Genomic DNA, 22,370 nt, shown 5'->3' with positions numbered 1-22,370 from the left:
CTGCGCTAGGCCCCAGCCTGCTAAGTCTGAGCTGCAGCCAATACCTAGGGCTGGAGAGACTGGGCTCTGGGGCAGGTCTGGTGGGAGTGCCCTGGAAGGAAGGAAGAGTGTGGTTCGGTGGGGGAGGAGGCAGGAAACCCAACCCTCCCCTGGGACTGTCTCAGGGCTCTTATCTGAGAGCAGACTGCATCCTGGCCCCACCACTGCCCCCTGGCATCAGCTGCTCCCGCTAGGCACAAAACCACAGGGCTTCTTCCTTGGGAGCTCGCAGCTTTCTGGAACCCCGAGAGGGACCTTTCCACCCCATCCAAGGCAACTGTCTTGTGCTCAGGGGTCTGGACTTTCCTGTTGGTGGGAAGGAAGAGAAGAGACTGGATGGAGGAGGGGGACTCCTGAACACAGGTCCCATGGGGACTTGCTCACCTTTCTCTATGGAAGGCCTTCCTATGTGTGCCTTTTAGTTGGAGTGAGGGAGGCATGACCTCAGGACCATCGTCCTGTCCCCTCTTACCCCGCACACTCCCCCTGGGCCTTGGCAAGAAGGTAGAGCCAGACAGCTCATCTACCACCTCTGGACCAACGGACTAGGGGGCCCACAAAGGAGATCGGACAGTACCCACCTAATCGGATCCCCACAAGTTCCTCCCTTTGGGCTGGTCCTTCCCTGGTAGATTTACTGATTGCTCCCTGGGCCATCCTCACATTTAATCCTCACTACATTTATGGAAGAAACTGAGGGTCAGGGTTTTGCAACTAGTAAGTGGCAAGCCAGAACCCGGCCTAGCCGTGATGATGTGCCCCACTCTGCCCCTTGTCCTCTTACGACAGTGACAGGCTGCCAAGGGTGCTTTCCGCCAGGAGGCCCTGAGTCTAGGACCCCTCTCAGTCCTCCAGGGGAAACTGCAGACATGGAAACATCTCGTCACCACTCCCTGGAGTTGTGCCACGTGAGGTTCTACCCCTTTCCTTTTCCAGGTGACGGCACAGAGGCCACAAAGGCCCCATGACATCCCTCAGGTTAAAGAAATCAGCTGAGAACTGCTCTAGCCATAGATCGACCATCCTTCACCTATACCTGGATGTAGGAGAAAGAGCAATCAGTGGCACTTATAGGCTCTCCTGAGAACTACGACACAGGCCTCTCCTACTCCTACCCCCACTCCACGGCCTGCTTTCAGGGGCAACAGGCACCTGGAAGCCTGGGGAGGAGAGCAGATCTCTTTATTTCCTGATCCACTGCTGTCTGTCTGATTCCACCTGCCACCTGAAGGGTGTCATCCCCAGAGCTCCAGAGCTGCTGATCCATACCCGACTGTCCGGGAGGCTGCTTGCTGCAGAGAACACTGGCTGGAGCAAGGCTGGCTGTGAGCCTTTGGTGAGGAGGCTAACCAGCAGCACATGCCAGAGGGGACAGGCTTGCTGCCCAGTCCTCCTCCTGCCCCTTGCTATACAGGCTACCTCACATAATGTAGGGTAGAAGGAAAACCCCACACAGTCCCCCGCCACCCCTCACATCTCTTCACATGCAGAAGTCTGCAAATATGACCTAGTCTTTGCCTAATCCCTGCTCCAAACTCTTTCCACAGATTTGGCTCAGGAAGCCAGCCAACCCTGCTGGAAGACGGAGCTCCTGGGAAAGTGCGACGTGGCTGAGAGTATGCCTGGAAAGCAGGAGTCCTGCCTGTGGGACTGTGGGGCAGCCGCCAGCCCCAGGCTGGAGCCCAGCACCTCCCCTAGGAAGCCCCTGGCAAAGCTACTACCCAGCAGGCAGGTGCTGCATCCTATCCCGCCCTGCTTGCCCCCCAGTTCACTCACTTCTGCAGGAACTCCTCCAGCCCACAGGGCTTCAGCACAAAGTCACCCACATCCACATCCCTCAGTTCATCATGGGTGTAGCACAGGGTCTGGTAGATGAGCAAGTCCACAGTGGAGGAACCTGTAAGGAGTGGGGCAGGGGAGCAATGAAGGGGGTGTTGGGGCAGGAGGAGCTCGGCCTCTACCCTGATCCCCCACTCCTGGCTAAGCGTACCCTAGCACTATAACAACCAGATAAAGCAATTTGGGGTTACAGGAAGTGACCATGGACCTAAAAAGCTCGCCCCAGAGCCAGTCTCCCAAAGGAGCTTCCAGACTGTCCATCATGCAGGGCACACAGTGAAGTGGGAACTGAGGCCAAAGGATCCCACCCCACCACCAGGGAGTCTCCCCCTCCTCCCCCCTAACTTACAGTTGCAGGTAAAAGTGAGTGGCTCCCGCAGGCTATCACACAACACTGTCACCTTCAGGTTGACCTCATCCCCAAGGTGCTCCGGGCTTGGGGTGACAGCACTCCAGACATATCCAGTGAGGAAATAGTCTTGGATATTGGAGCCAGATCGAAGGCTATGCAGGAAGAGAGGGAGAAGGACCCTCGCTCTGCCTTCAGAAGAGAGCAGCCGAGAAGAAGCCTGCTGGGACCCACCCGCCCTGAGGCCCAGGGCCCCTCTGTACCCACTCAGCCCGGCCCTCCAGGTCTGCATTCCAGGGTGAAGGTGGTGGGGAAGCAGCTCTGGGAAACCATGTTCTTGACACTTTTGCTACAGTCGTAAAATGTTTCCCAAGCGGAGCTGAGCAGTAGGGACAGTTCTAAGATGACAAAGCGACCCAGGTTAAATGCAACAGAAAGGTTTTCTGAATCCATTTCCTTTCTGTTTTAGCTCCAGATAACACTCTCATCTCCATCTGGGGGGCTACTTGCTCCTAAGGGCAACTGAGCCTGAAGGGGTTGGGGCAATTTGACTGTTACATCGAGGCTTTATAACTTTTGTCAAATCTGTGACACATCTAAGATGCCTCGTTAGCAGTAAGTAGCACATCAGTCTCACAATCTGAAAGTTCTAAGATTTCAAAAGGCCTACAACACCTTTTATAGGAAGCATCCCATTGCTCCGAATTGAGGTTTATTACACATGCTGCTCCTTTCTTTCTAGAAAGAGGGGACCTCCTCCCCAGCCCCCCCAACCCCGTTCTTTAACTCTTACATATCCAGCATGTGGCAAAATGCAGCGACTTCCTCATCTCTCTCCTCTGAGACCTCAAACAGCTCGTGGCCATTGGTGACGGAGTGGGGCCGAGAGACCACCTTTAAAAGGGGAACAGCTGGCTCAGTGCCTTTGCCCTCAGGACGCCCCTTCCCACTGCCCTCTGACCTGCACTAATAAACTCTAGGTGTGAAGACTTTCTAGGCAATGGACATTCAGTGAAAGGGGCAGAAAAAAAAAGGAAAATCCTGGAATGCATTTATCTGCCATCCTAGGAGACCAAGAGCCAAGTTGAAAAAGAGAACTTGAAGCTTTGGCTGAGTGCAGAAGCCTGGGTAGGATGGACAAGAGTGTGGCCAAACCTCCTTCCCAAGGGGGCAGTTTCTAGTAAGTTCAGTGCAGAAGGTTAGGCAGTTAGGTGGAGATTTTAGGTGGAGTTAGGTTAGATGGAGACATTCTCAGACAAGACCTCAAACTGTCTCCTGTAGTCACAGCTCTGCTTTCACTCACCCACAGGAGTGCTAAAAAAGCCCTCTGGCTAGGCCTGCCGCCCAGCCCCCAGAGCAGGAAGTAGGGGAGCTGGTGCGTGATGAGGCGAGGCGATCAGTTTCTGCCTGATGGGCCTGCCCACAGCCACCAGGCAAGGCCACCCCAAGGCCTCACCTCTCACCCTCTCTCCAGCTATTCTCATGTCCTCCCCACCCCTTGGGCAGATGGCAGTACTGAGCTCCTGATTTGAATATCCAGACTTTCCGCCGAGTGACCCTCTCCTGTGAACCTTGCTCCCATGGGTGAGCAGGGAGGGGGTGCGGCAAGGGGAGGGCAGCAGTGGAGGCAGCTGGCATGTGAGGCCCTGGCTCTGCCAAGTTCGTGCCTGTGTCCCAGTCAAAACAATAGTACCACTGTCAGCAATTAACCCACAAAAAGGAGAGCGAGAGAGTGACAGAGCAACAGAACAAGACAAAGAAACAGAAACAGAGACACAGAGAAACAGAGAGACAGAGAGAGGAGGGGAAGGCAACGAGTAGAGAACAGAGTAGCTTCTGAAGGCCATTTTCATGCCCTTCCAGTGCCACTCCCTGGCTCCATAAGAAAACAAAGCCACTTACGTTAACCCTGCTGGCAGGCCCTGGTGGCATCGCCCGGTGCTGGCTGGGAGAGTCTGCCAGGCAGAGGCTGGCAGCGGGGGTACCAAGCTGGCACTTGGAGCCAACCATTTCCAGAGCTGGCTCCGTAGGCCTGGGGTAAGGAGGGTCCCTCTGGCTGGAAGCCCGGCGAAGGCGGGGTGGTGGTATAGGCCGAGGGCCCGAGGGGTCTCCCCGCCCAGTAAGATGGGCCCCTGCAGGGAGTTGAGGCGGGGAAGACCAAGGCCTCATTTCCCCACTAAGAATGGGCAAGAGCTCTGTGTTTTGCCCTCGCTTCTTCAAGAAGACTCTGGAGCTCTCGGAGCTCTGATGACACACAGGGGAAGGGGGAAGGGTAGGGGAGTGGAGGGAGCAGGAGAGGGAGTGACAGAGGTGACCACCTACCAGGGTGGCTGGACCTGGTGAGCAGGCCCAACTCAGCGGGAGGAACTCAGAACTGGGAACAGGACTCTCTCTGCCCTATAAATAGCAGGAGCGGCCCCACCTCTCAGAGCAGGGCCTTTCAAAAGCCCTGAGCTCCAAGGCTATGACTTATCTGAGGAGCTGATGCTACTTCGGGGGCTCTCTTAGCTGCAGCACAGGAAGGAAGGACCACGTGGCTTTTTCAGAGTTGTGAAGGGTCCCAATTGCTAGGACACGAGGTGGGAAAGCCCCAGTGTCCCTTAGACAATTATAAGGAGAAAACAGAGAAAGAATGAGGTGGAACGCTGTCCCTACAGAAGTCATCAGCCACGAGGGTGCCTCTTGACCCTTCCAGGGCCAGGGCTTCCAGTGCCCAAGGGGGACACGCAAAGTAGTCTTCAAGTCCCGCCTGAGGGCATGCTGCCGGCACTTTTTTAAATCAGAAAAAATATCGAAACCACCCTGGAACCCACTCTGTGCTTTTTTGTAAATACTTTTCTATTTTACATTATGTACTGGTAAAAGTGAAATTACTGTTGTCATACTACAAGTTTCCCCCCAACATTTCAATGTGAAAAGCGGTGAGTGGTGGTGACGGTCGCAGAGTGACAGGGATGGACTCCATGCCACTGCACGGGACGCTCACAAGGGTAAGGGAGTACATGTAGTGCAATTTTACCATGATTAAAGAGAGACAGAGAGAGAAAGGTGGGGAGAAAGAGAACATGGAAGTGGACACAGAAAGACAGAGAGAGCTAGAGAGGGAAAAAGAGAGAGAGACCGAGGGAGAAAGACAGAAGGAAAGAGAGACAGAGAAAGAAACAGTTGGGGAGAGACAGAGGAAAGGGAGACAGAAGGAGAGAGACAGAGACGGACAGGGAGAGAGAAGCAGAGAAAGATACACACGTGGAGAAAGAGACAGAGAGAGACAGAGAGAGCGGGGACAAGCCAGCTTTGAAATGAGAGAGACCAGGCTGTGTGCCTTGGACCACTAGACAGGACTGCTGAGGGGTCTGGACCAGGGTCTGATACTCAGTAAGCACTAAACAATGGCTAATATGAGGATTGAGACTCATCACCATGCAGCATTTCCGGCAGAGCTAGAAGCAAAAGCAACTCACTCCTGTCCACAAGGCCATTGGGCCACAGAGCCTATACTGGGTTCCCAGAACCCCAGTTCTGTCCTCACATCATAAAGCAGGCACACACTAGGAACTGGGATTCTGAAATACCTGTGGCCAGGAGATATACAAAACTCAGCCCTGGAAAGGACCCATGTCTCTAGGTGTCCCTTCTCCTCTCCCCCACCAGGACCTAGGGGCCCGATGGCAGAGGCAGAGGGCAGGAGAGGACTAAAGGGATGAGTATGTAGCAGATTTGGAACAGCAAAGAACTATTTTGTTTCTGAATGACATGAGGGAATGAAGACAGAAGAAACACAACAAGGTCCTCACCGACGCAGCAGAAATCCGGTGGTTCTTGCCAGATGTTGAATTTTTTCGGTTGGCATAGCGAGAGACATAGGTGCGGGGGGGCACCTGAGGGGGCATGGTCTTGCTCCGGGCCACAGGTTTTCCAGGAGTGTCCTTGCCGAAGTCCAGGGGCCCCTGGCCCTCCTTCCAGCCCCTGGTGGCATCCCGCAACATCTCTGCATCATAGGTTGACTTCAAGTTGAGCCGTGTAATTGCATCATTGATGCCATCATAGTCCATAGACCCCCAGAGGTGCCCTATGCTCCCACCTCTGGGCTCCTCTTCTTCCAGGATCTGATGCCCTAGCAATTTGCCAGGAGGCTGCTCAACCAAAGAAAAAGTGTTGATGTCACTGGGCTGGGAGATCTTGGAGGGAGACGGGGATCCCTTTCTGGGAGGCAGGGGAGGGGTGTCCCAGATAGAGACTCGAGGAGGCAGAGGAGGTGGGGACAGTTTCTTAGAAGAGCCATCTATGTCCCCTGGTCTTGGGGACAAAGAGAGTCCCCCATCTGAACCATCAAAAATGTAGAGATAGTCTCCAGCCAGGGAGCCTGTGGGCCAGGGAACTGGGCCAGGTGGGGAGCCCTGGGAGGTAGAATGGTTGGGCAGCCCTTCCTGTGGGGAGAGTGCATTGTAATTGAGGGTAGGATCAGAGCCAGAGAGACCGCGTAAGAGCTTGAGGTCCTTCTGCCTTCCTGCTGGCTTGCTGTAGAAGTCCAGGACGGGCTCATCCCAGCTGATGAGACAGGGGTCTGGGTTCTGCTTGGTTCTGTTTTCCTCCTTGTCGTGCCGGAGCCGGGACAGAGCATCGTACTCCATCTGCAGGGCTTCAGCCATGGCCAGCTCTTTGCGGCTGATGCCCACCGACTCCAGGGACTTCCAGTGTTCCCCACTGCCCTGAGCTGACGACATGGTGAGGGTGGGGACGGAGGAGACAAGGAAGTCTACTTCCTGCCAATGTCCGGTCTGCAGGGTTGTGGCATGGTGTCTGACGGGCACCTGCAGGTGAGGGGTAAAAATATCAATGATTCAGTCATAAAAAGAGATGTATTAATAATCTGACTTAAGTGACATCACCTGGGCCAGTGCCTGTTTCTTGATTGCCTACAACAGATGGAAACAAACAGCACCCTGACCGGTGTGGCTCAGTGGGTTGTGCGTCATTCCGCAAAACGAAGGGCCAGGGTTTGAGTCCCGGTCAGGGCACATGCCTGGGTCTCGGGTTCAGTCCCCAGCTGGGGCACATACAAGAGGCAACCCATCAATGTTCCTCTCCCTTCCCCTCTTCCTAGTAAATAAATAAAATCTTAAAAAAAAAAAAAAAGAAGCAGAAAGATGAGGGGAAAAAAGAGATACCAAGACAACTTTATCTATTACAGCCATCCACCCTCCCATTCATCTGTACATGTTTCCACCTCCGGTCTCTATCGCCCATCCTCATCTCTCTCACATGTACCCAGAGGAAAGAAGGATGCATCAGCCAAGAGGAGAAGATAGAAACAAGGGCTCGTCAGTCAGTTTAGAGAGGCAGCTCTCAGATGCTGCTGATGGAGAATGTGAAATGGTACAACCTCTTTAAAGCAGAGGCAGCTTCTTGAAAAGGTTAACAGTCACCTACTACATGACTCAGCAGTCCCGCCCAAGAAAATGAAAGCACGCATCCACACAAAGTTTTATACATGAACATTCACAGCAGACTTATATGTAATATCTTAGAACCAGAAATAACCCAAATGCCCACCAACAGGTATGTGGATTAAAAAATGTGATATGTCCACACAATTGACTAGTAATCAGCAACAAAAAGGAATGACTTACTCATACAGCATCATAGATAAAGATCCAAATACACTAAGTAAAACAAGCCGGACAAAAGAGCATGAGTAGGTAGGATTCCATTTATATGAAATTCTGGGAAGTGAAAACGAATCTGCAGGGACAGAAAGCAGACCAGTGGTTATCTGGGAGGGGTGGAAAGAGAGGTGAACTTTGGAGCATGAGAATATGTTCATTATCTAGACTGTGGTAAAGGTTTCACACATGTCAGGGCTTCTCAAACTGTGTACTTTAAGGATGTACAGTTGACTGTATGTCAATCATACCTCAGTAAAGCTATAAATGGAAGGTGCATTGCAGCACAATACGGCACAGGCTGCACAAGGATCCTCCCTAAATTCACCGACACGAGCAATGAAACAAGCTTTCCCAAGGGTGAGGCCAGGTGCCCAACAGATTACAGTTCTGCCAAAATATTGATTTCCCCTAGGCCCTCAGGAAACCAGGCAGAAAGGCAGGGCCCCGGGCCAGCTGCATCTAGCTGCAGGCAGCCCCCTTCATTCACTCGTGTTGGCACCCTTTCTTTTAGAAGCCGTGGCATGAAGAAGACATGGAGCAAATGCTTGTAATAACAACGGTAGCCTGGCCCACCGGTTCTCAACCCTGGCTGCACGTTAGAAATGCGCAACTTTTTAAAAGTCTAGTCCTGATGCCCACGCTCTCCCGAGAGATTGTGATTTCCTCGGTCTGCGGTAGGGCAGGGGTGTCTTTAACCCGCCCCCACCCCCCCGGAGATTCTAGTCTGTAGCTGAAGTTGAGAACCAACAGGCCTACGTGTGCACAGTAGCTTCTCAATGTTACTGACAGGTTCTTGAAACTGCGATTGTAAACGAGACATAGAATAGAACCAATTTCACCACAGGCCAATAGTATAAACAAGAGTTAAGTTCCCAGGGCCTATTTCTGGTCATAGAAACATCACCAAACTTCAAAATAAAGACCCAAATCATTTCTAATATTAAACATTGAAAGAAATGTGTGCTAACCATACATCTAAGAAAGATGAATAAAAACAAGTGAGATAATTATTTTCCAGCTCATGTATTCCAGTTCAGGGTCATGGGTGACTGGAGCCTCTCCCAGAAGCTCAGGGAGCAAGGGGGGACCCCACCCTGGACAGGATGCCCTTCCATTGCAGGGCCACTCACACCCACCCTCAGAGTGGGACAATTCAGACGCTCCAGTCCATCTAAGGGTCACACCTCTGGGATGTGGGAAGAAACCGGAGCACCCGAGAAAACCCACGGAGACGTGGGGAGAACATGCAGACTCCACACCGACAGTGGCCCTGGGTGGGGATCAATTTTATTTTTTCATCAACGTTATAACAAAACGATGTTATTCAAGAACCTGCTTACATGTGTTTCAGATGAGCTTGTGGGGGCTAAGTGTGAAGTAGTCACCTCTGACCCTTAGCACCAGCAGCAAAGAAGTTCATGATTTCATAAAATTATCAAAAATTGTACATTCTATTGTACTGCTTATCCACCAGATAATAAATACACAAAGCATGTTCTTCCTCCAGATTAGAAAGCTGAAAACATCAACAGGAAAAAGGTTCAGACAGATTCTTGGGTGGCAGGTTCCATCAGATCCAAAAGGAATTAGCAAACCAACAAAAGAAGATAGAGAGAGAAATGAAAATGAATTAGGACAAGTATCCCTTAACCTGAGGTCCCTCACACCACCCCAGGACCCCACGCATCTGTCAGGCACAGGCACAGGCCCCTGAAGGGCCCGGGCTGGCTCAGAGAATTTTAAGAAGCAGTTTCCCAAAGACAAATTAGCCCAAGCCCAGCCTCAGGCACACAGAGCACTCTGCCGATTTCTCTGCCTGTTTGAGTCTCTCCACCCTTCAAAAAGCTTCTTATAAATTATTTTTTATCTACAGAGAGTAAGAGGCAGTCTTTCTATTTGAAATTCAAAGGAACCCAATGGCTAGATGAAGATACCCGGAATTTAGCTGCTCAGAGCTGGAAAGCTGGTCCCAGGAAAAGGAGGTCCCAGTGCTTCAGATGAGAGCCACTAGGTAACTGCACAGAGTTGGACTGAGTTTAAGCCTTTTGATCCCCACTGTGGATTCTGAGCCCTGAGCTGGGGCAAGCAGAATAGTAAGAGGTTCCTCAGCAAGGCACCTCTGTGAAGAGGAAACCTGAAGTCATTGGAAAGAATCTCTCCCGGCGTCCTGCCTCTCTCCTCTGCTGAGCCACCCATATAAGCGTTCAGCCTGCGTTTCTCCCCCTATGTTCCTGTCACCCCTCCACAGGATCTCCATCAGCATGGAGCTCCACGAATTCCCCTCCCTCTCCTATATCTCCACCTCTTCTCCTGAACTCAGTCTGTCTCTTCAGCACATAAACATGTTCAAGCTTCTCCTAACTTTAAAAAGAAAGGGGGAAAATCCCCACTACTCCCCAAGCACCTTCCCTTGGCTTTTTTTTTTTTATCCTCATCTGAGAACATGCTTATTGATTTTAGAGTGAGGAGAAGGAAGAGAAAGAGGGAAAGAAACATCGATAAGTTGCCTCCTGCAGTGCCCCCACCCCCCATAGGCCAGAACTGAAACCTACAACCTAGGTATGTGCCCTGGCCCAGAATCGAACCCACAACCTTTCAGTTATGGGATGATGCTCCAAGCAACTTAGCCACACTGGCCAGGGCCCCTTGACATGTTGTCCTCCAGCGAATATCCTCTCTGTTCTTCCTTCCCTTCCCAGCCAGTTTCTCAATTCTCCCTTTTCATTTACTCTTCAACTCACTGTCATCTGGCTTCTGCCCCCAATACTCCTCTAAAGCTGCCCCAGCAACCAGACCCAGGCCATGTCGTTCCGAAGGCATGTCCATCTGCCTGCATATGGCTGCTGCATTGGGCTCGAAGACCATCCCCTTCCTCCTTAAACACTCTGCCCCTGGCTCCCATGACACCGTTTTTTTTGTTCTCCATATCCTTCTTTGTCCTCCTCTTCCTCTGTGCCCCCCTGAAACAGTGGGGTTGGCTCAGGGTTCCATTCTCAGCCCACTGTTCACACAACACCCTCTGCTTGGGCAGCTTCGTCTGTTCTATCTCCTGTTCACACCACTCACGTGTTGATGATTCCAAATGTGTAGCTCCCCTCAGGTTTATATGCCCACCCATTCCTCAAACCCCAAATGCCCCAAACTGAATGATCACCTTCTTTCCTCCCCACACCTTCTCCTCCCTCTGGTTCCCCACTGTGGGATAGCACCACCCATCACCCACCCTAGAAACCTGCAGTCTTTCTGGAGTTCTTCCTTTCATCCCCTGTCCAATGCCAAGGTCTACCAACCTTTCCTCTTAATTGATAATACTTCCCAAATCTAGTCCTAACTTCTATCCCCACTGCTGCTGTCCTAATTAAACCCTTATCTTCTCTCACCTGGGCTATTACAATAGCCTCTTAGAGTTCTTCCCCTACTAATCTTTCCCTCTAAGAGGCTTTCTCCACACAGCAGCCAGAGGGCTCTTTCTAGAATGTAAATCCGATCCACTCACTCCCAGGTTAAACCCCTTTTATAAGGCTCTCTATTTGGTTCCTGTACAAGGTCTTTGTCCCGGCCACTATCTCCCCTCCAATCTGCAACCATTCATTACCAAGTATTTGATACCTCCAGGATTTTGCTTCTACTCCTGGGCATGTTCTTCCCAATACTTGTTGCCTGACTCCAACGTACTCTTCTCAGACTGTGCTCAGATACCATGTTCTTCAGAAAGCCTCCTCTGAACCCGCAGATTGAAGGAAGGGCCCCTAATTTATGCTCCCAATAGCAACCTGTACTTATCTCAAACACAGTCTTAAAATAGTTTATTCAAAATTAAAGGTGTATGGATCTGTCACCCCCACTAAACTCAAGTTCCAAATTCACTTCATTTCCACTGAGAAAAATATACGTGAACCAGGATATAAGGGCAGAATATTCTGGTCGTAAGAATTTTTAGACATGGAGATAGGTGGTCAGAATGCAGTTGGCTTCCTTCTTTGGTGTCCTTCAAACACAGGACTGGGTTTCAACTAAGTAAGCCAGGCGTGGCATCCAAAGGCAGGTGAGTGGATGGACAACACCACCACATGAAGTGCCTTCTAGTTCTGGGAGTCTCGGTTCTGACCTATTGAATCCCTTCAAGCAAAGTTCTCAGAGGACTCCAACCCAGGCTAAGGCTCCTTAGCCCTGGGGGAAAGAGAAGAAAGGTCTGAGGAAGACCCAGCAGGCCCAGCTCCTGAAGTTCTTCCCAGACTGGAATGCAGATGAGGGAAGCTGAGCTACCCCTCTCTAACCACCACCTGTCCCCGGCCTCCTGGCCAGGACACCACCAGATCGTCTGTCAGCTGTGCAGGGAAGGCCCAGCCTGCTGACAGCTCACACCTGTGCCACACTGAGAGCTTCTCCTCACAAAAGGCTCAGGCTTTGGCTCACCCTGATGCTGAGTGATCCATGATGAGGAGGCAGGACAGGCAGCAACCCTCAGCACCAGGAGAGCCACCCCTAAAGTGAAGAGCAGGTTCGGAACAGAGTGGCAGCCAGGTGCAGGGGAAATCCAGACAGGGAAAGAGGGACGGCAGGAGCAACCAGTCCCAACAACCTGGAGCTATGGTGAGATGCGTGCTCCGAAGGAGGAGGGGCAATGCACAAAGTATCTTAGGAATCAGTCCCATCACGTTTCCTGCCTCCCTCTTCCCTAATTCAGTTCATTCTCTGCCAGATTCTGCTGCGCTGATAACTTAGAAACTGCTCTGTTTCCTTAGTCCTCAAATGCTACTAGAAATTCTGTAAAAAAGCAAACATCTATGTAGGTCCAGGAGAGAGGTGGGGTGGATTCTGCAGCCCATGCACAGAGAGAAGGCTGGGGCCAGTCCTGCTGTGCCACACAACCCCAGGGAGCACCCACACACTGTGTTCTAAATGAATGACACCCTTGACCACAACAAAGAAAACCACATGAATGGCGCCCCCCGGAGTTGTGCACCTTGGTGGCCCTGGCTGTGTTCCCTTCTAGTAACACAGAGAGCAGATGAAAATCGTCTAAAAGGTCATTTTAGCCAGTTTCCTCTCAGCACCTGCATGCCCCACTTGTTAACATTCATCACCCCACATGTGTGTTCTGTCTCTGCTTACCCATCTGAAAGACACAAGCATTTCACCCCTAAATACTTCAGCCTGAACCACTTAAGAACTAGGACAGTCTCCTATATAAACACAATGCCACCCACAAAACTGAACTTTGACACAATATCATTATTGAATATAGAGTGTGCATTTGTCACTTGGGAAGTTTTTCAAACATACCAATTCCTAGTCCCTGTCCTGGAGGGTCTGATTCAGTAGAGTGAGCCCCTGGACTCTGAATGTTTCTAAGCCCCTCAAGAGAATGTGCGGCCAGGTATGACCCACAAACTAGGGTTTCAGGACTTCCAGGAAGACAAGTGGGAACTGGGAAAAGGGCCCCAAAAGCTCTGGTCAGCTGGTGGAGGAAGTGCACATGCACCGGGCCAGCAGGTCAGTGCAAGGTTCTATGCGGCGCCAGGCACCAAACTCAGTTCCACACAAGCTGCCAACAGATGGCTGAAGGCTGGCGAGGGGGGCAGGAAGTGGGGTCAGGGCCCAGGCACACCACGGTTCAGAGTCAGAGGGTAGAGGGTAAAGAGAAGGCGCTTCCTCCAGTGAACTGCCAGAGGGGTACGGGCCAGCGGCCAGCACTGATAGCAGCTGTGGTGGACGGGGCTTCCTGCTGTCGTGCTGGAGGACACCATATCAGAGCTGCTCTGCTTGGGATGGCCTAATGGGTCTAGGTCATCTCCTCACTTCCTGAGCCACAGAACTGGATCCCAATGGGTGCTGAGTGTTGGTTACATGTCCAGAGCCGCGCTAGACCTGTAAGTATTCAGGTGACTGTGTCATAATCCCACAGAGCTTACAACGTAGCAAAGACGACAGACATATCCATAAATACATCAATCCCTCTCCCAGGGCACAAAGCAGGGAAGATGTCTGGCCCATCTTCACTAGGTGAGGAAAGTGGAAAGCTGTCAACAAGGTGATGAAAAACACAACCTGCACACAACCTGGGCCTCCTTCCCTGCACAGCCGACAGACAGGGTTTCGAGCCCCCAGCCTCGGGCATCTCAGTTTTTAGTAGTTTTTACTAAGGAAAGCGGACTCAGTTTTAGGACTTCCCTAGGGAGCACCTCCTCTCAAGGACAGAATGGGTCAAGGGGTTGGAGGCCTTAAGGACTTGATCCCTTTGGCTTCCAGAGTTTTCTCTTCAGAGAGGATCCCGACCCTAACCAACCCCCAAGAGCTGCACTTACCCATACCCGAAATTCCACTGGCTTTACAGCCACGGACCCACCCCCCACACCTCAGTCCACAAACCTGCAGCCCTGCTCCACCTCTCCCTCCCAGAGCCCCAGCTCAAACACGGAAGCTCAGCATTGCTGTGCTAGGAATCCAATTCCTCCAGCAGGAAGGTACATCAAGAAGGTCAGGCAGGCCAACTCCTTGCCTCAAACAGATATGCATCTGATCCCTGCTTGCATATTGAAAACCTACAGGTTTTACACAGCTTCTTTGACGTCAGGCCCATCACTGAATCACATGCACTGGCAGTCTTCCCCTTAGCTAACCTGTATCACCTCGGTGTGGTTCTCAGTTCCAGATGTGGGGAGACAGAAAATAACTGCCTGTTTTCTTCCCACTCATACAGCCCCTTTCTAGAGTCCTCTTGGCCAAATTAAAGTAACCCCACATGGTTCAGTCTTTCCTACTGAAACTTACTTTCCATCTCTATCTTCCCTAGGCCTACCCTGGACTTGCCACTAATTTGAAGCCAAAGTGGATACAAGAGTTAGTAGAGTGTTCTCTGGGTCCTAGGAGAGCAGAGGGACAGGTGCTAGGAGGCTGTGTGACATGGTTAGATTGAGCTGGGTTTGTATTTAGGGCCCTGGCGTCCCTGATCCCGGCTCAGAAACCATTTGCAATTGGTTCTGTTCACACACACACACACACACACAGAATCCACGAGGTCAGAGCTATCCCCACATACCCTGCAGATTTGGGATCTGAGTATCAAGTCGGGGGTGGAAGAGGTGAGGCAGCTCGTGGCTCCTCTCAAAACTTTCCTTCCCAGAGCTGACGATTTAGATGGGAGGACCGGGGATCAGGAGCTGGCAGCCAGCTGAATGGAACCTTTTCCAAAGAGGAAAGAAAGGTCTTGGCAGTGTGTGGATCTCCAACCCAGGAATCATCCCATGAGCCAGAGCAGCCACAACTCTGTCTGGTCCACACTTCCTGCTTTCTCCCCACCGCCTGGCCTCAGCCACTGCAGCCTCAAGAACCAGCCTTTCTAGTTCAGATCCACTGGGTGGAAATGTAAACTGGTGCAGCCAGTAGGGGAAACAGTAGGGAAGTTCCTCAAAAAATTAAGAATAGAGCTACCGTATGGTACAGCAATTCCTCTTCTGAGTATATATCTGAAGAAATCCAAAACAGTAATTCACAAAGATATATGCACCCCCTATGTTGATGCAGTGTTATTTACAATAGTTAAGATACATAAACAATGTAAGTGTCCAACGATGGATGAATGAATAAAGAAGACATGCTAGACCCCAGCCCACCACCTCAGTTGGTTAGAGCATCATCTCAATGCACCCAGGTTGTGGTGCATCGGTCAGGGCATATACAAGAATCAACGAATAAATGCATAAATAAATGAACAACAAATCTGTGTCTCTCTCCATCTCTCTTTCTCTAAAATCAATTTTAAAAAAGATGTGGTACATATATACAATGGAATATTATTTAGCTGTAAGAAAAGATGGACACAGAGGACAGACCGCGTGAGGACACAAAGGGAAGGTGGCCAACTACATGCCAGAAAGGCCTCAGGAGAAGCCAACCCTACCAACACACTGATCTTGGATTTCCAGCTCCAAAACTGCACTGGGCTCCACATGCTGGCTTCTGCTGATGAACCACTGCCCCATGAGCAGTTCTAATCGTTGGGTTGGTCAAAAAGTTCATTGGGTTTTTTTTTCCCCCAGTAAGATGGCTCTAGTAGCGCTTAGTCCTCTTTAACTTCATTTGAAACAATTTTGTTAGATTGTATTGTGACAGCTGTCATATCAGTGTGCATTTTAAAAAAAACTTACCAAAATTGGTGAATTTTTGTGCAGCTATTTTAATATCAAAGAAGGAAGAAAATATACATTTTTGGCATAATATGCTTTATTATTTCAAGAAAGGTAAAAATGCAACTGAAATGCAAAAAAAGATTTGTGCTGTGTATAAAGAAGGTTCTGTGACTGATTGAACGTGTCAAAAGTGGTTTGTGAAGTTTCTTGATACTATTGACATTTTGGCCAAATAATTTTTTGCTGTGGGGCTGTCTTATGCATTGGAAGATGTCCAGCAAAACCCCTGGCCTCTACCCACTAGAGGCAAATAGCAAGAGATAGCTGACATACTCAAAATATCCAAATCAATAAAGTTATTGGTGAAAACGAAAAATTTGTCTTTTCTTTTATGGAAAAACTAAATGGACTTTTTTTGCCAACCCAGCAGAATGGCAACAAGTCTGCAAAGAACACAGGCCCTCAGCCCATCCAACTGTTCGAATATTTGGAAAATGAAACGCACTCTTTATTCTGCCCTATATCCCAACACAAGCTGGTCACATGGCAGACCTTGCTAGGATCAATCAACTCCCAACACACAATCACGTTAAAGCCTCCACTAGGGATTGTGTCACCAGAGGAGGTGGCCCTTGCAAAATAACCCCTCGAAGGCACAACTACTGGAGCCAGAGTCAAGACCACAAGATTCCTCGTTATCTCGTTCCCTGCATACCACCTCTACATGCTGTAAACATTAACTGTGCCCACCGATGTATCTCCATTTTGTTCTTTATCCCATCTTCGAGATTCCTCGTTTTGCTTTCTTCTACCTCCTTAATCTATCACCGACAGATTTCACGTAACCCTCCTTACGTATTCTCTGATTCTAAATGCACAAGAAGAGCCCTGACCGGTGGTGGCTCAGTTTGTTGGAGAGTCATCCCAGTGCACCAAAGGTTACCAGTTCAGTCCCCAGTCAGGGCGAGTGCAAGAATTGAGTGAATACACGAAATCGGTGTTTCTCTCTCTCTCTAAAACAAAATTTTTTTTAAAGTTAAAAAAAAATAAATGTGGACAAAACCAAGGGGGAGGGTGGAAGCAAGGGAGGGAGGTGGGTTTGGCTGGGGTGGGGGGAAGTGGTGGGGAGAATGCAGACAACTGGAATTGAACAACAATCAAATAATTTTAAAAATAATAAATGCATAAAAAGAACCGCATAACTAACACTCTCCAGAGCATTTTCTCAACGTGTTGAGATCTTGTTTCCAGACATGTCCTGAAAAATTTGGCTCAAATACACTCCTATAAACTTGGAAGGGCAGAAGGAGTAAGGAAGGAAGGGAGGGAAAGAGGAAGGAAATATCAAATATTGCCATTGGTGACAACAGTGACCGGTCTAGAGGGTATTATGCTCATTGAAATAGATCAGAGAGAAAAGGACAATACATGATTTCATTCATATGTGGAATACAAAACAAACAATGTAACAAATAAACTAAAACAAACAAGTAAAAAACTAGTAGATACAGACAACACAATGGTGGTTACCGCAGAGAAGGGGGGTGGGGGCGGGCGGAGTGGCGAGCAAGCACATGGCAAAAGGAGGAGACTAGTCTTTGACGGTGGGCACAAAACAGAGCACACAGATATCAATTATAGTGTTGTACACCTGAGATTTATGCTGTTAACCAATGCTACCTCAATAAAAAAGTAAAATTAAAAAATTATGTTAAAAAAGAAAAAGAGTTACTCCTAGCTTCCTCAGCCCTCCAGAGAAAGGCAGTGGGACAGGAACGTGAGGGCGAAGAGGAACTCCCAGGATGAATTTCCCTTACCGATCTTGGCCCCCAGCTGATGTGGGTTGAAGGGGACTCTGTCCCCTCTGTTACCTCCAGCTAAACCTGGAGAGGACTTCTGAGGAAACTTCTTCACAGACAACTTCCCCACCAGCACAACCCCCACCAGGAAAAGAACCCCACCCTGGCTGGGTCGCTTAGATGGTTAGAGCATCTTCTCCATATGCCAAGGTTGCGGGTTCAATCCCCTGCAAGACTCAACCAATGGATGCATAAATAGGTGGAACAAGAAATCGGTGTTTCTCTCTCTCCTTTCCTCTCTCTCTCTAAAATCAATTTTTAAGGATTTTTGAAAAGAAAAGAAAAAGAACCCCAAGATTTCCAAACAGCAATATCTAGGATCTAGGAAACCCTATGTCTCTGAAGGTACTGCAGCCCCAGGAAGCATTGCATAAGCCCCTCAGGGAGGAGGATGTAAGAACACGGGCGTGTGAGGATGGGGACATAGCAGCCCCTTCTAGTCTTTGCCTGCCCATCTGCTCTCCCTTCCTCAGCTCCTCAGCTTTGCTTCACAGGGCCATTTGCTTCCTGCAAAACAAGAGCTCCTGGCAAGGCCCAGACTGACGCCTCTGTCACCTCCAGCTGAACCTGCAGACCAGCTTACCCAGCTCATGCCCTGTGGAATCCAGTTCTCCAGGATTCCTTCCTGGGGCTGGAAAAACTCCCTGGAGGAGACTAGCCCATTGAGCAGAATCCAGAAAGTAGGTCACAGCTGCTTCTATCCAGCTGAGGCACCAAAGCCAGGACAGAACATGCTCTGCCTGGGGAGAAGAGATGAGAAGCAGCACGAATCCACCTCACGCTCAGGTTCAGTCTTCACACCCCATGTCCTCATGTTCAGGGTCTGGCTAACCTCTCAGTGTCTGCAAGGAGCAAGGAGGCACTTCAAACATGGCCCTACCCCATAGCAAGGAGACAGGATGCATTTCGGAGTGGCTGCAAAGACACTGGACTAACCAGAGAGCACCGAATAATGCCTGTGAGACCGTCCTTGAGAGAACGGCATCGTTGGGGATCAACGCTCTGGTTTTTAGGGGGTGGCTCCAGTTCATTTAATTGTAACAATTCCCTGGTGGTTTTCTGGTAGCACCTTTCTGATACCTCTAAAAGGTTTTCTCCTTCTCCATGACAGAGTCCTCTCATCTTTCAGAGATGAGGACAGTGAGGACCCCTAAGGGCCACCAACTTCCCCTGGGTATCACACCAGAAAAGGGTCCAGACAGCTGACACTCAGAAACAATCTTGGCCCCAGCCTTGTGCCCCCCCTACAAGCGCTCACTTGGCACCGATGTGCCAAAGCGTTGGGATAAGAAGAATACACGAAATTAGTCGGCAGAACAATCCTACACGCAGAGTGAGAAGGCGGGGCCAGCAGCCGATGTGAAATGTGATGGCTCCTTCTGTAGGAAGAGAGGGGCGACGGCCTATCAGCCCAGGTTGGGGGCCAGTGGGCAGGGACACACTGTGTGGGCGGTGGGCTACTGGCAGTTGGCAGCCACCTGCTTGGCTCAGAGGAGCGTGAAAGGAAGTTGAGCAAAAAAGGTAAGTCAGCCATCCGTGTGAACCTCCAAGGAGCCGAAGACCTGCTCCCACGCCATGCCCAGGGCAAGCTCCTGCCCTCCCTCTGGGCAAGGAGGCTCTGCACCACTGTCCAGAGCCCTACCCACTGTCCCTCTGTCACCACAGTTCCTAAACCAGCCATCTAGACGTGTGGTCTGAAACAGGGAATATCTTCAGTTAGCGCTATCTCTCCAAATCAAGAAAATCCCTGGTAGGGATCCAAAGCCATGGTAACTGCACAAACGGCACACACACCCACACCTCCCCACACACACCCACACACTCTCTGGCTCACTCACTCCCTCATTGGCTCCCCGAGGACAGGAAGCTGGCCTAGACACCATGGGGTCTCCATCTTAGCATCACTGGCAAACAAGTCTGAGAAAAGTAGATGGAAGGGAGAACCCAGAAGAGAAAGGAAACAGGACCTTCAGCTCCAGGGGACTGCTCTGGGCCTTCCCAAGTAGGTCCTTCCCGGTCCACATTCCAACACACTGGGGGCAGGCCCAGGGAGCACCAGGGAGTGAGGATGCCAGGGAGGGAGACCCCAGACAGAACAGCCCAGGCAGCCCTTGCTCAAGGCCACCCGCTTCTGGCAGGCCTCAGGGGTGGTTATTTCCTAAGCCAGGGCTGAGTGGAGAAGCCCTGGGGTACCCACAGAGCAGGGTGGGAAAAGAAAGGGGTGCTAGTTCTCAAGCAGCCCCCATGTTTCAGCCCAGAAAAGAAAACACACACAAACAGAAGACAACCAAATATCTGATACTAATTTACACAGGGTGTTAGAGGCCTGGGCAATAGTCCCCCCAGGGACACTTGCATTTGTAAAGCAGAGTCTGAGGGGAAGAGCACCTAGCCCAGCTACTCTGGCAGCGGAAGGGAAATGTCTGCTGGTGCTGGCAAGAATGACCCACCAATGTAGGCAGGCAGATCCCTGGTATAGGCTGGGCCTCTCCACGGCCTCCCCTGGTCTCAGCTACTAAGCCCCAGGAATCTGCTGCCCCTCTCTAGAACACAAGTCCTCCAGTGCTGTGCTGCCCACCAGGCAGCTTGTCCTTTTCAGTCACTGTCCCCATCCAATCCTTGACCTTGGCTATTGTTAACCCAGCCTGACTCAGGCAGCCACCAGGCCTTCCCCAGTAGCCACGCACTTCCACTCCACTCTTCCGGGTAGCCTGCTGGAAGGATATCCTGCTCAGGGCAGCCAAGGACACTGAACCCGGGGTGGGGGAGGGAGACCAGGGATTCTACATACCAAGGTCAAAGGAGAAACCCCACTGGGGAAGCAGGGCCCTAACAGGGAACTGAGAAATGAGGTCCCCTCTGAGATGGCCTCTCCGTGTCCAGAGTCCCCAGACTGTAGGCAGTGGTCTTGATGGTGCCAGACCACAGGGGGCTCCAGCCATGACTCCCCACATCAGCTTGGTCACCCCCAGACCTGCCCCAATGGTAGGCCCAGTGCCTTCAGCCTGGCTTGTCTGCCCGTACAGGCAGGTACACACCCCATGTCCTATTTCCCAGGCCACCTGACTCAGGGCCTGGAGAAAGCCATGGGTGTGGCTGGAGGGCCTGGGAGGGCCCTTCTCTCCCTCCTGCTTTCTCTCTCCAATTTCCACCCCAACTCGAGATCCTCAGAAGCCTTCCTAGCCAACCCTTTAGAACTCTCCTTACTTCTTTTATCAGTGTCTCCTTAACACCATGATGCTGTGTGTGCAACGTGACTGATTAAAATGCTGGCCTAGTGTCTGGGGCCAAGAACAACTCACCTGCTCTATATGGCATAAAACCCATTTTCGCATCTCTGTGCGTGAAGGGGTCAGGGCGATGTATTTTCTAAGTAGGAGGCGACTCGGGGGTGGAGAAGTAGAGCAATGAACCATGTCAGCTCGTCTTATTGTTGCTCCACACGAGCCCTGATGCCTTTCTCGCATCTTCTGTGCCCCACTCTGGGCAGGAAGGTCCCAAGGGAGACAGAAGTCTCCCTAAGAGAGAGCCCAAGTCTACCCCAGGCAAAGTGGACACTCAGCAGAGGGGTGAACCACTGCCCACCCGGCACAGTGTTGCACACTCACAGGCCACCAGCCCCAACCTCACGGGGCCGTCACTCATTATGACCCTCTCTCAGGGCCTACTGGGATGGCGACGGTGGGAGGCCATTCTCAGCAGGCAGTAGGCGATATGCTTGGCAGCTGGACCCGTAGCCAGGGTGTGACTGCATGTGTAGGCCTGTGGGAGCTGACAATCCACAGGCACCTTGCTGAAATACCATTACAAGTAACATAATCACCATTACAAAGTCTGTCAAATCGGTGCCTCCAGGGCTTTGTCCACGGTTGTGACTGGAGTGTTTTGATGGGAGGGAGAGGAGTGAGCAGAGAGGACGGCTAAGTGAATGTGAGAATCACAGAAATAGAAGGAAGGAAACGGACCTATTGTTTGCCTCGGGTATGTTGTGCCAGATATTGTCTTGTTTAATCCTCCCAACAATCTTAAGTGTGGATATTATTACCCTTACTTTATGAATGAGGAAACCAGAAAACAGGAAAGGGCTTGTGAATTGCTCAAGGTCACACAACTAGTAAATGACAAGATCAGGAGTTAAACTGAAACTTGTTTAAGGTCAAAATTCAGTATTTTTCCCATCCTGCCACAGACCCAGACACATCACATGTCACTAAGCGTTCAAGCTGATACCAAAGATTATCCTGATGCATCCCCGCATTCTCCCCCCACACTCCAAAACACTTCTTCACCCTTGCCAGCTGCTCAAAAAACAAGCAAATAAACAAGAAAAAAAAAACCCAATCCAGTTTTGCAGACAAGAGAACCAATGACCAAAGGAGGGAAATGACTGAGTCACATGGCTAGTCAGTGGCCACAGTGGGACTAGAAGCAGGTCTTGGACCCTCACTCCAATGCTCTTCCCAGACTGAGACACCCATTCTCTGAA

General features: G+C 50.8%; 1 protein-coding gene across 5 annotated transcripts in view; it reads right to left on the bottom strand.

Moving 5' to 3' along the window:
* PIK3C2B (phosphatidylinositol-4-phosphate 3-kinase catalytic subunit type 2 beta) overlaps positions 1–22,370 on the bottom strand; it is a 64,763-nt gene that overhangs the window by 34,643 nt on the left and 7,750 nt on the right. For 3 of the 5 annotated variants that reach the window (XM_024575024.3, XM_053915414.1, XM_045182417.3), the window contains exons 2-5: positions 6,022–7,038; positions 3,021–3,121; positions 2,228–2,382; positions 1,816–1,936 (exon numbers count right to left, since the gene is read on the bottom strand). In XM_024575024.3, the coding sequence (XP_024430792.2) occupies positions 1,816–1,936; positions 2,228–2,382; positions 3,021–3,121; positions 6,022–6,951 (1,307 nt within the window). In that variant the 5' untranslated portion in view covers positions 6,952–7,038. Of the gene's footprint in view, positions 1–1,815; positions 1,937–2,227; positions 2,420–3,020; positions 3,122–6,021; positions 7,039–7,857; positions 7,880–22,370 lie in introns of those variants that run through there. The other 2 variants (XM_045182421.2, XM_045182424.2) reach the window with 2 other exon arrangements.

The sequence above is a fragment of the Desmodus rotundus genome, chromosome 12 (genome assembly GCF_022682495.2).
Source record: "Desmodus rotundus isolate HL8 chromosome 12, HLdesRot8A.1, whole genome shotgun sequence".
Lineage (NCBI taxonomy): Eukaryota > Metazoa > Chordata > Mammalia > Chiroptera > Phyllostomidae > Desmodus > Desmodus rotundus.
This window is presented reverse-complemented; position numbering and strand designations above follow the sequence as displayed.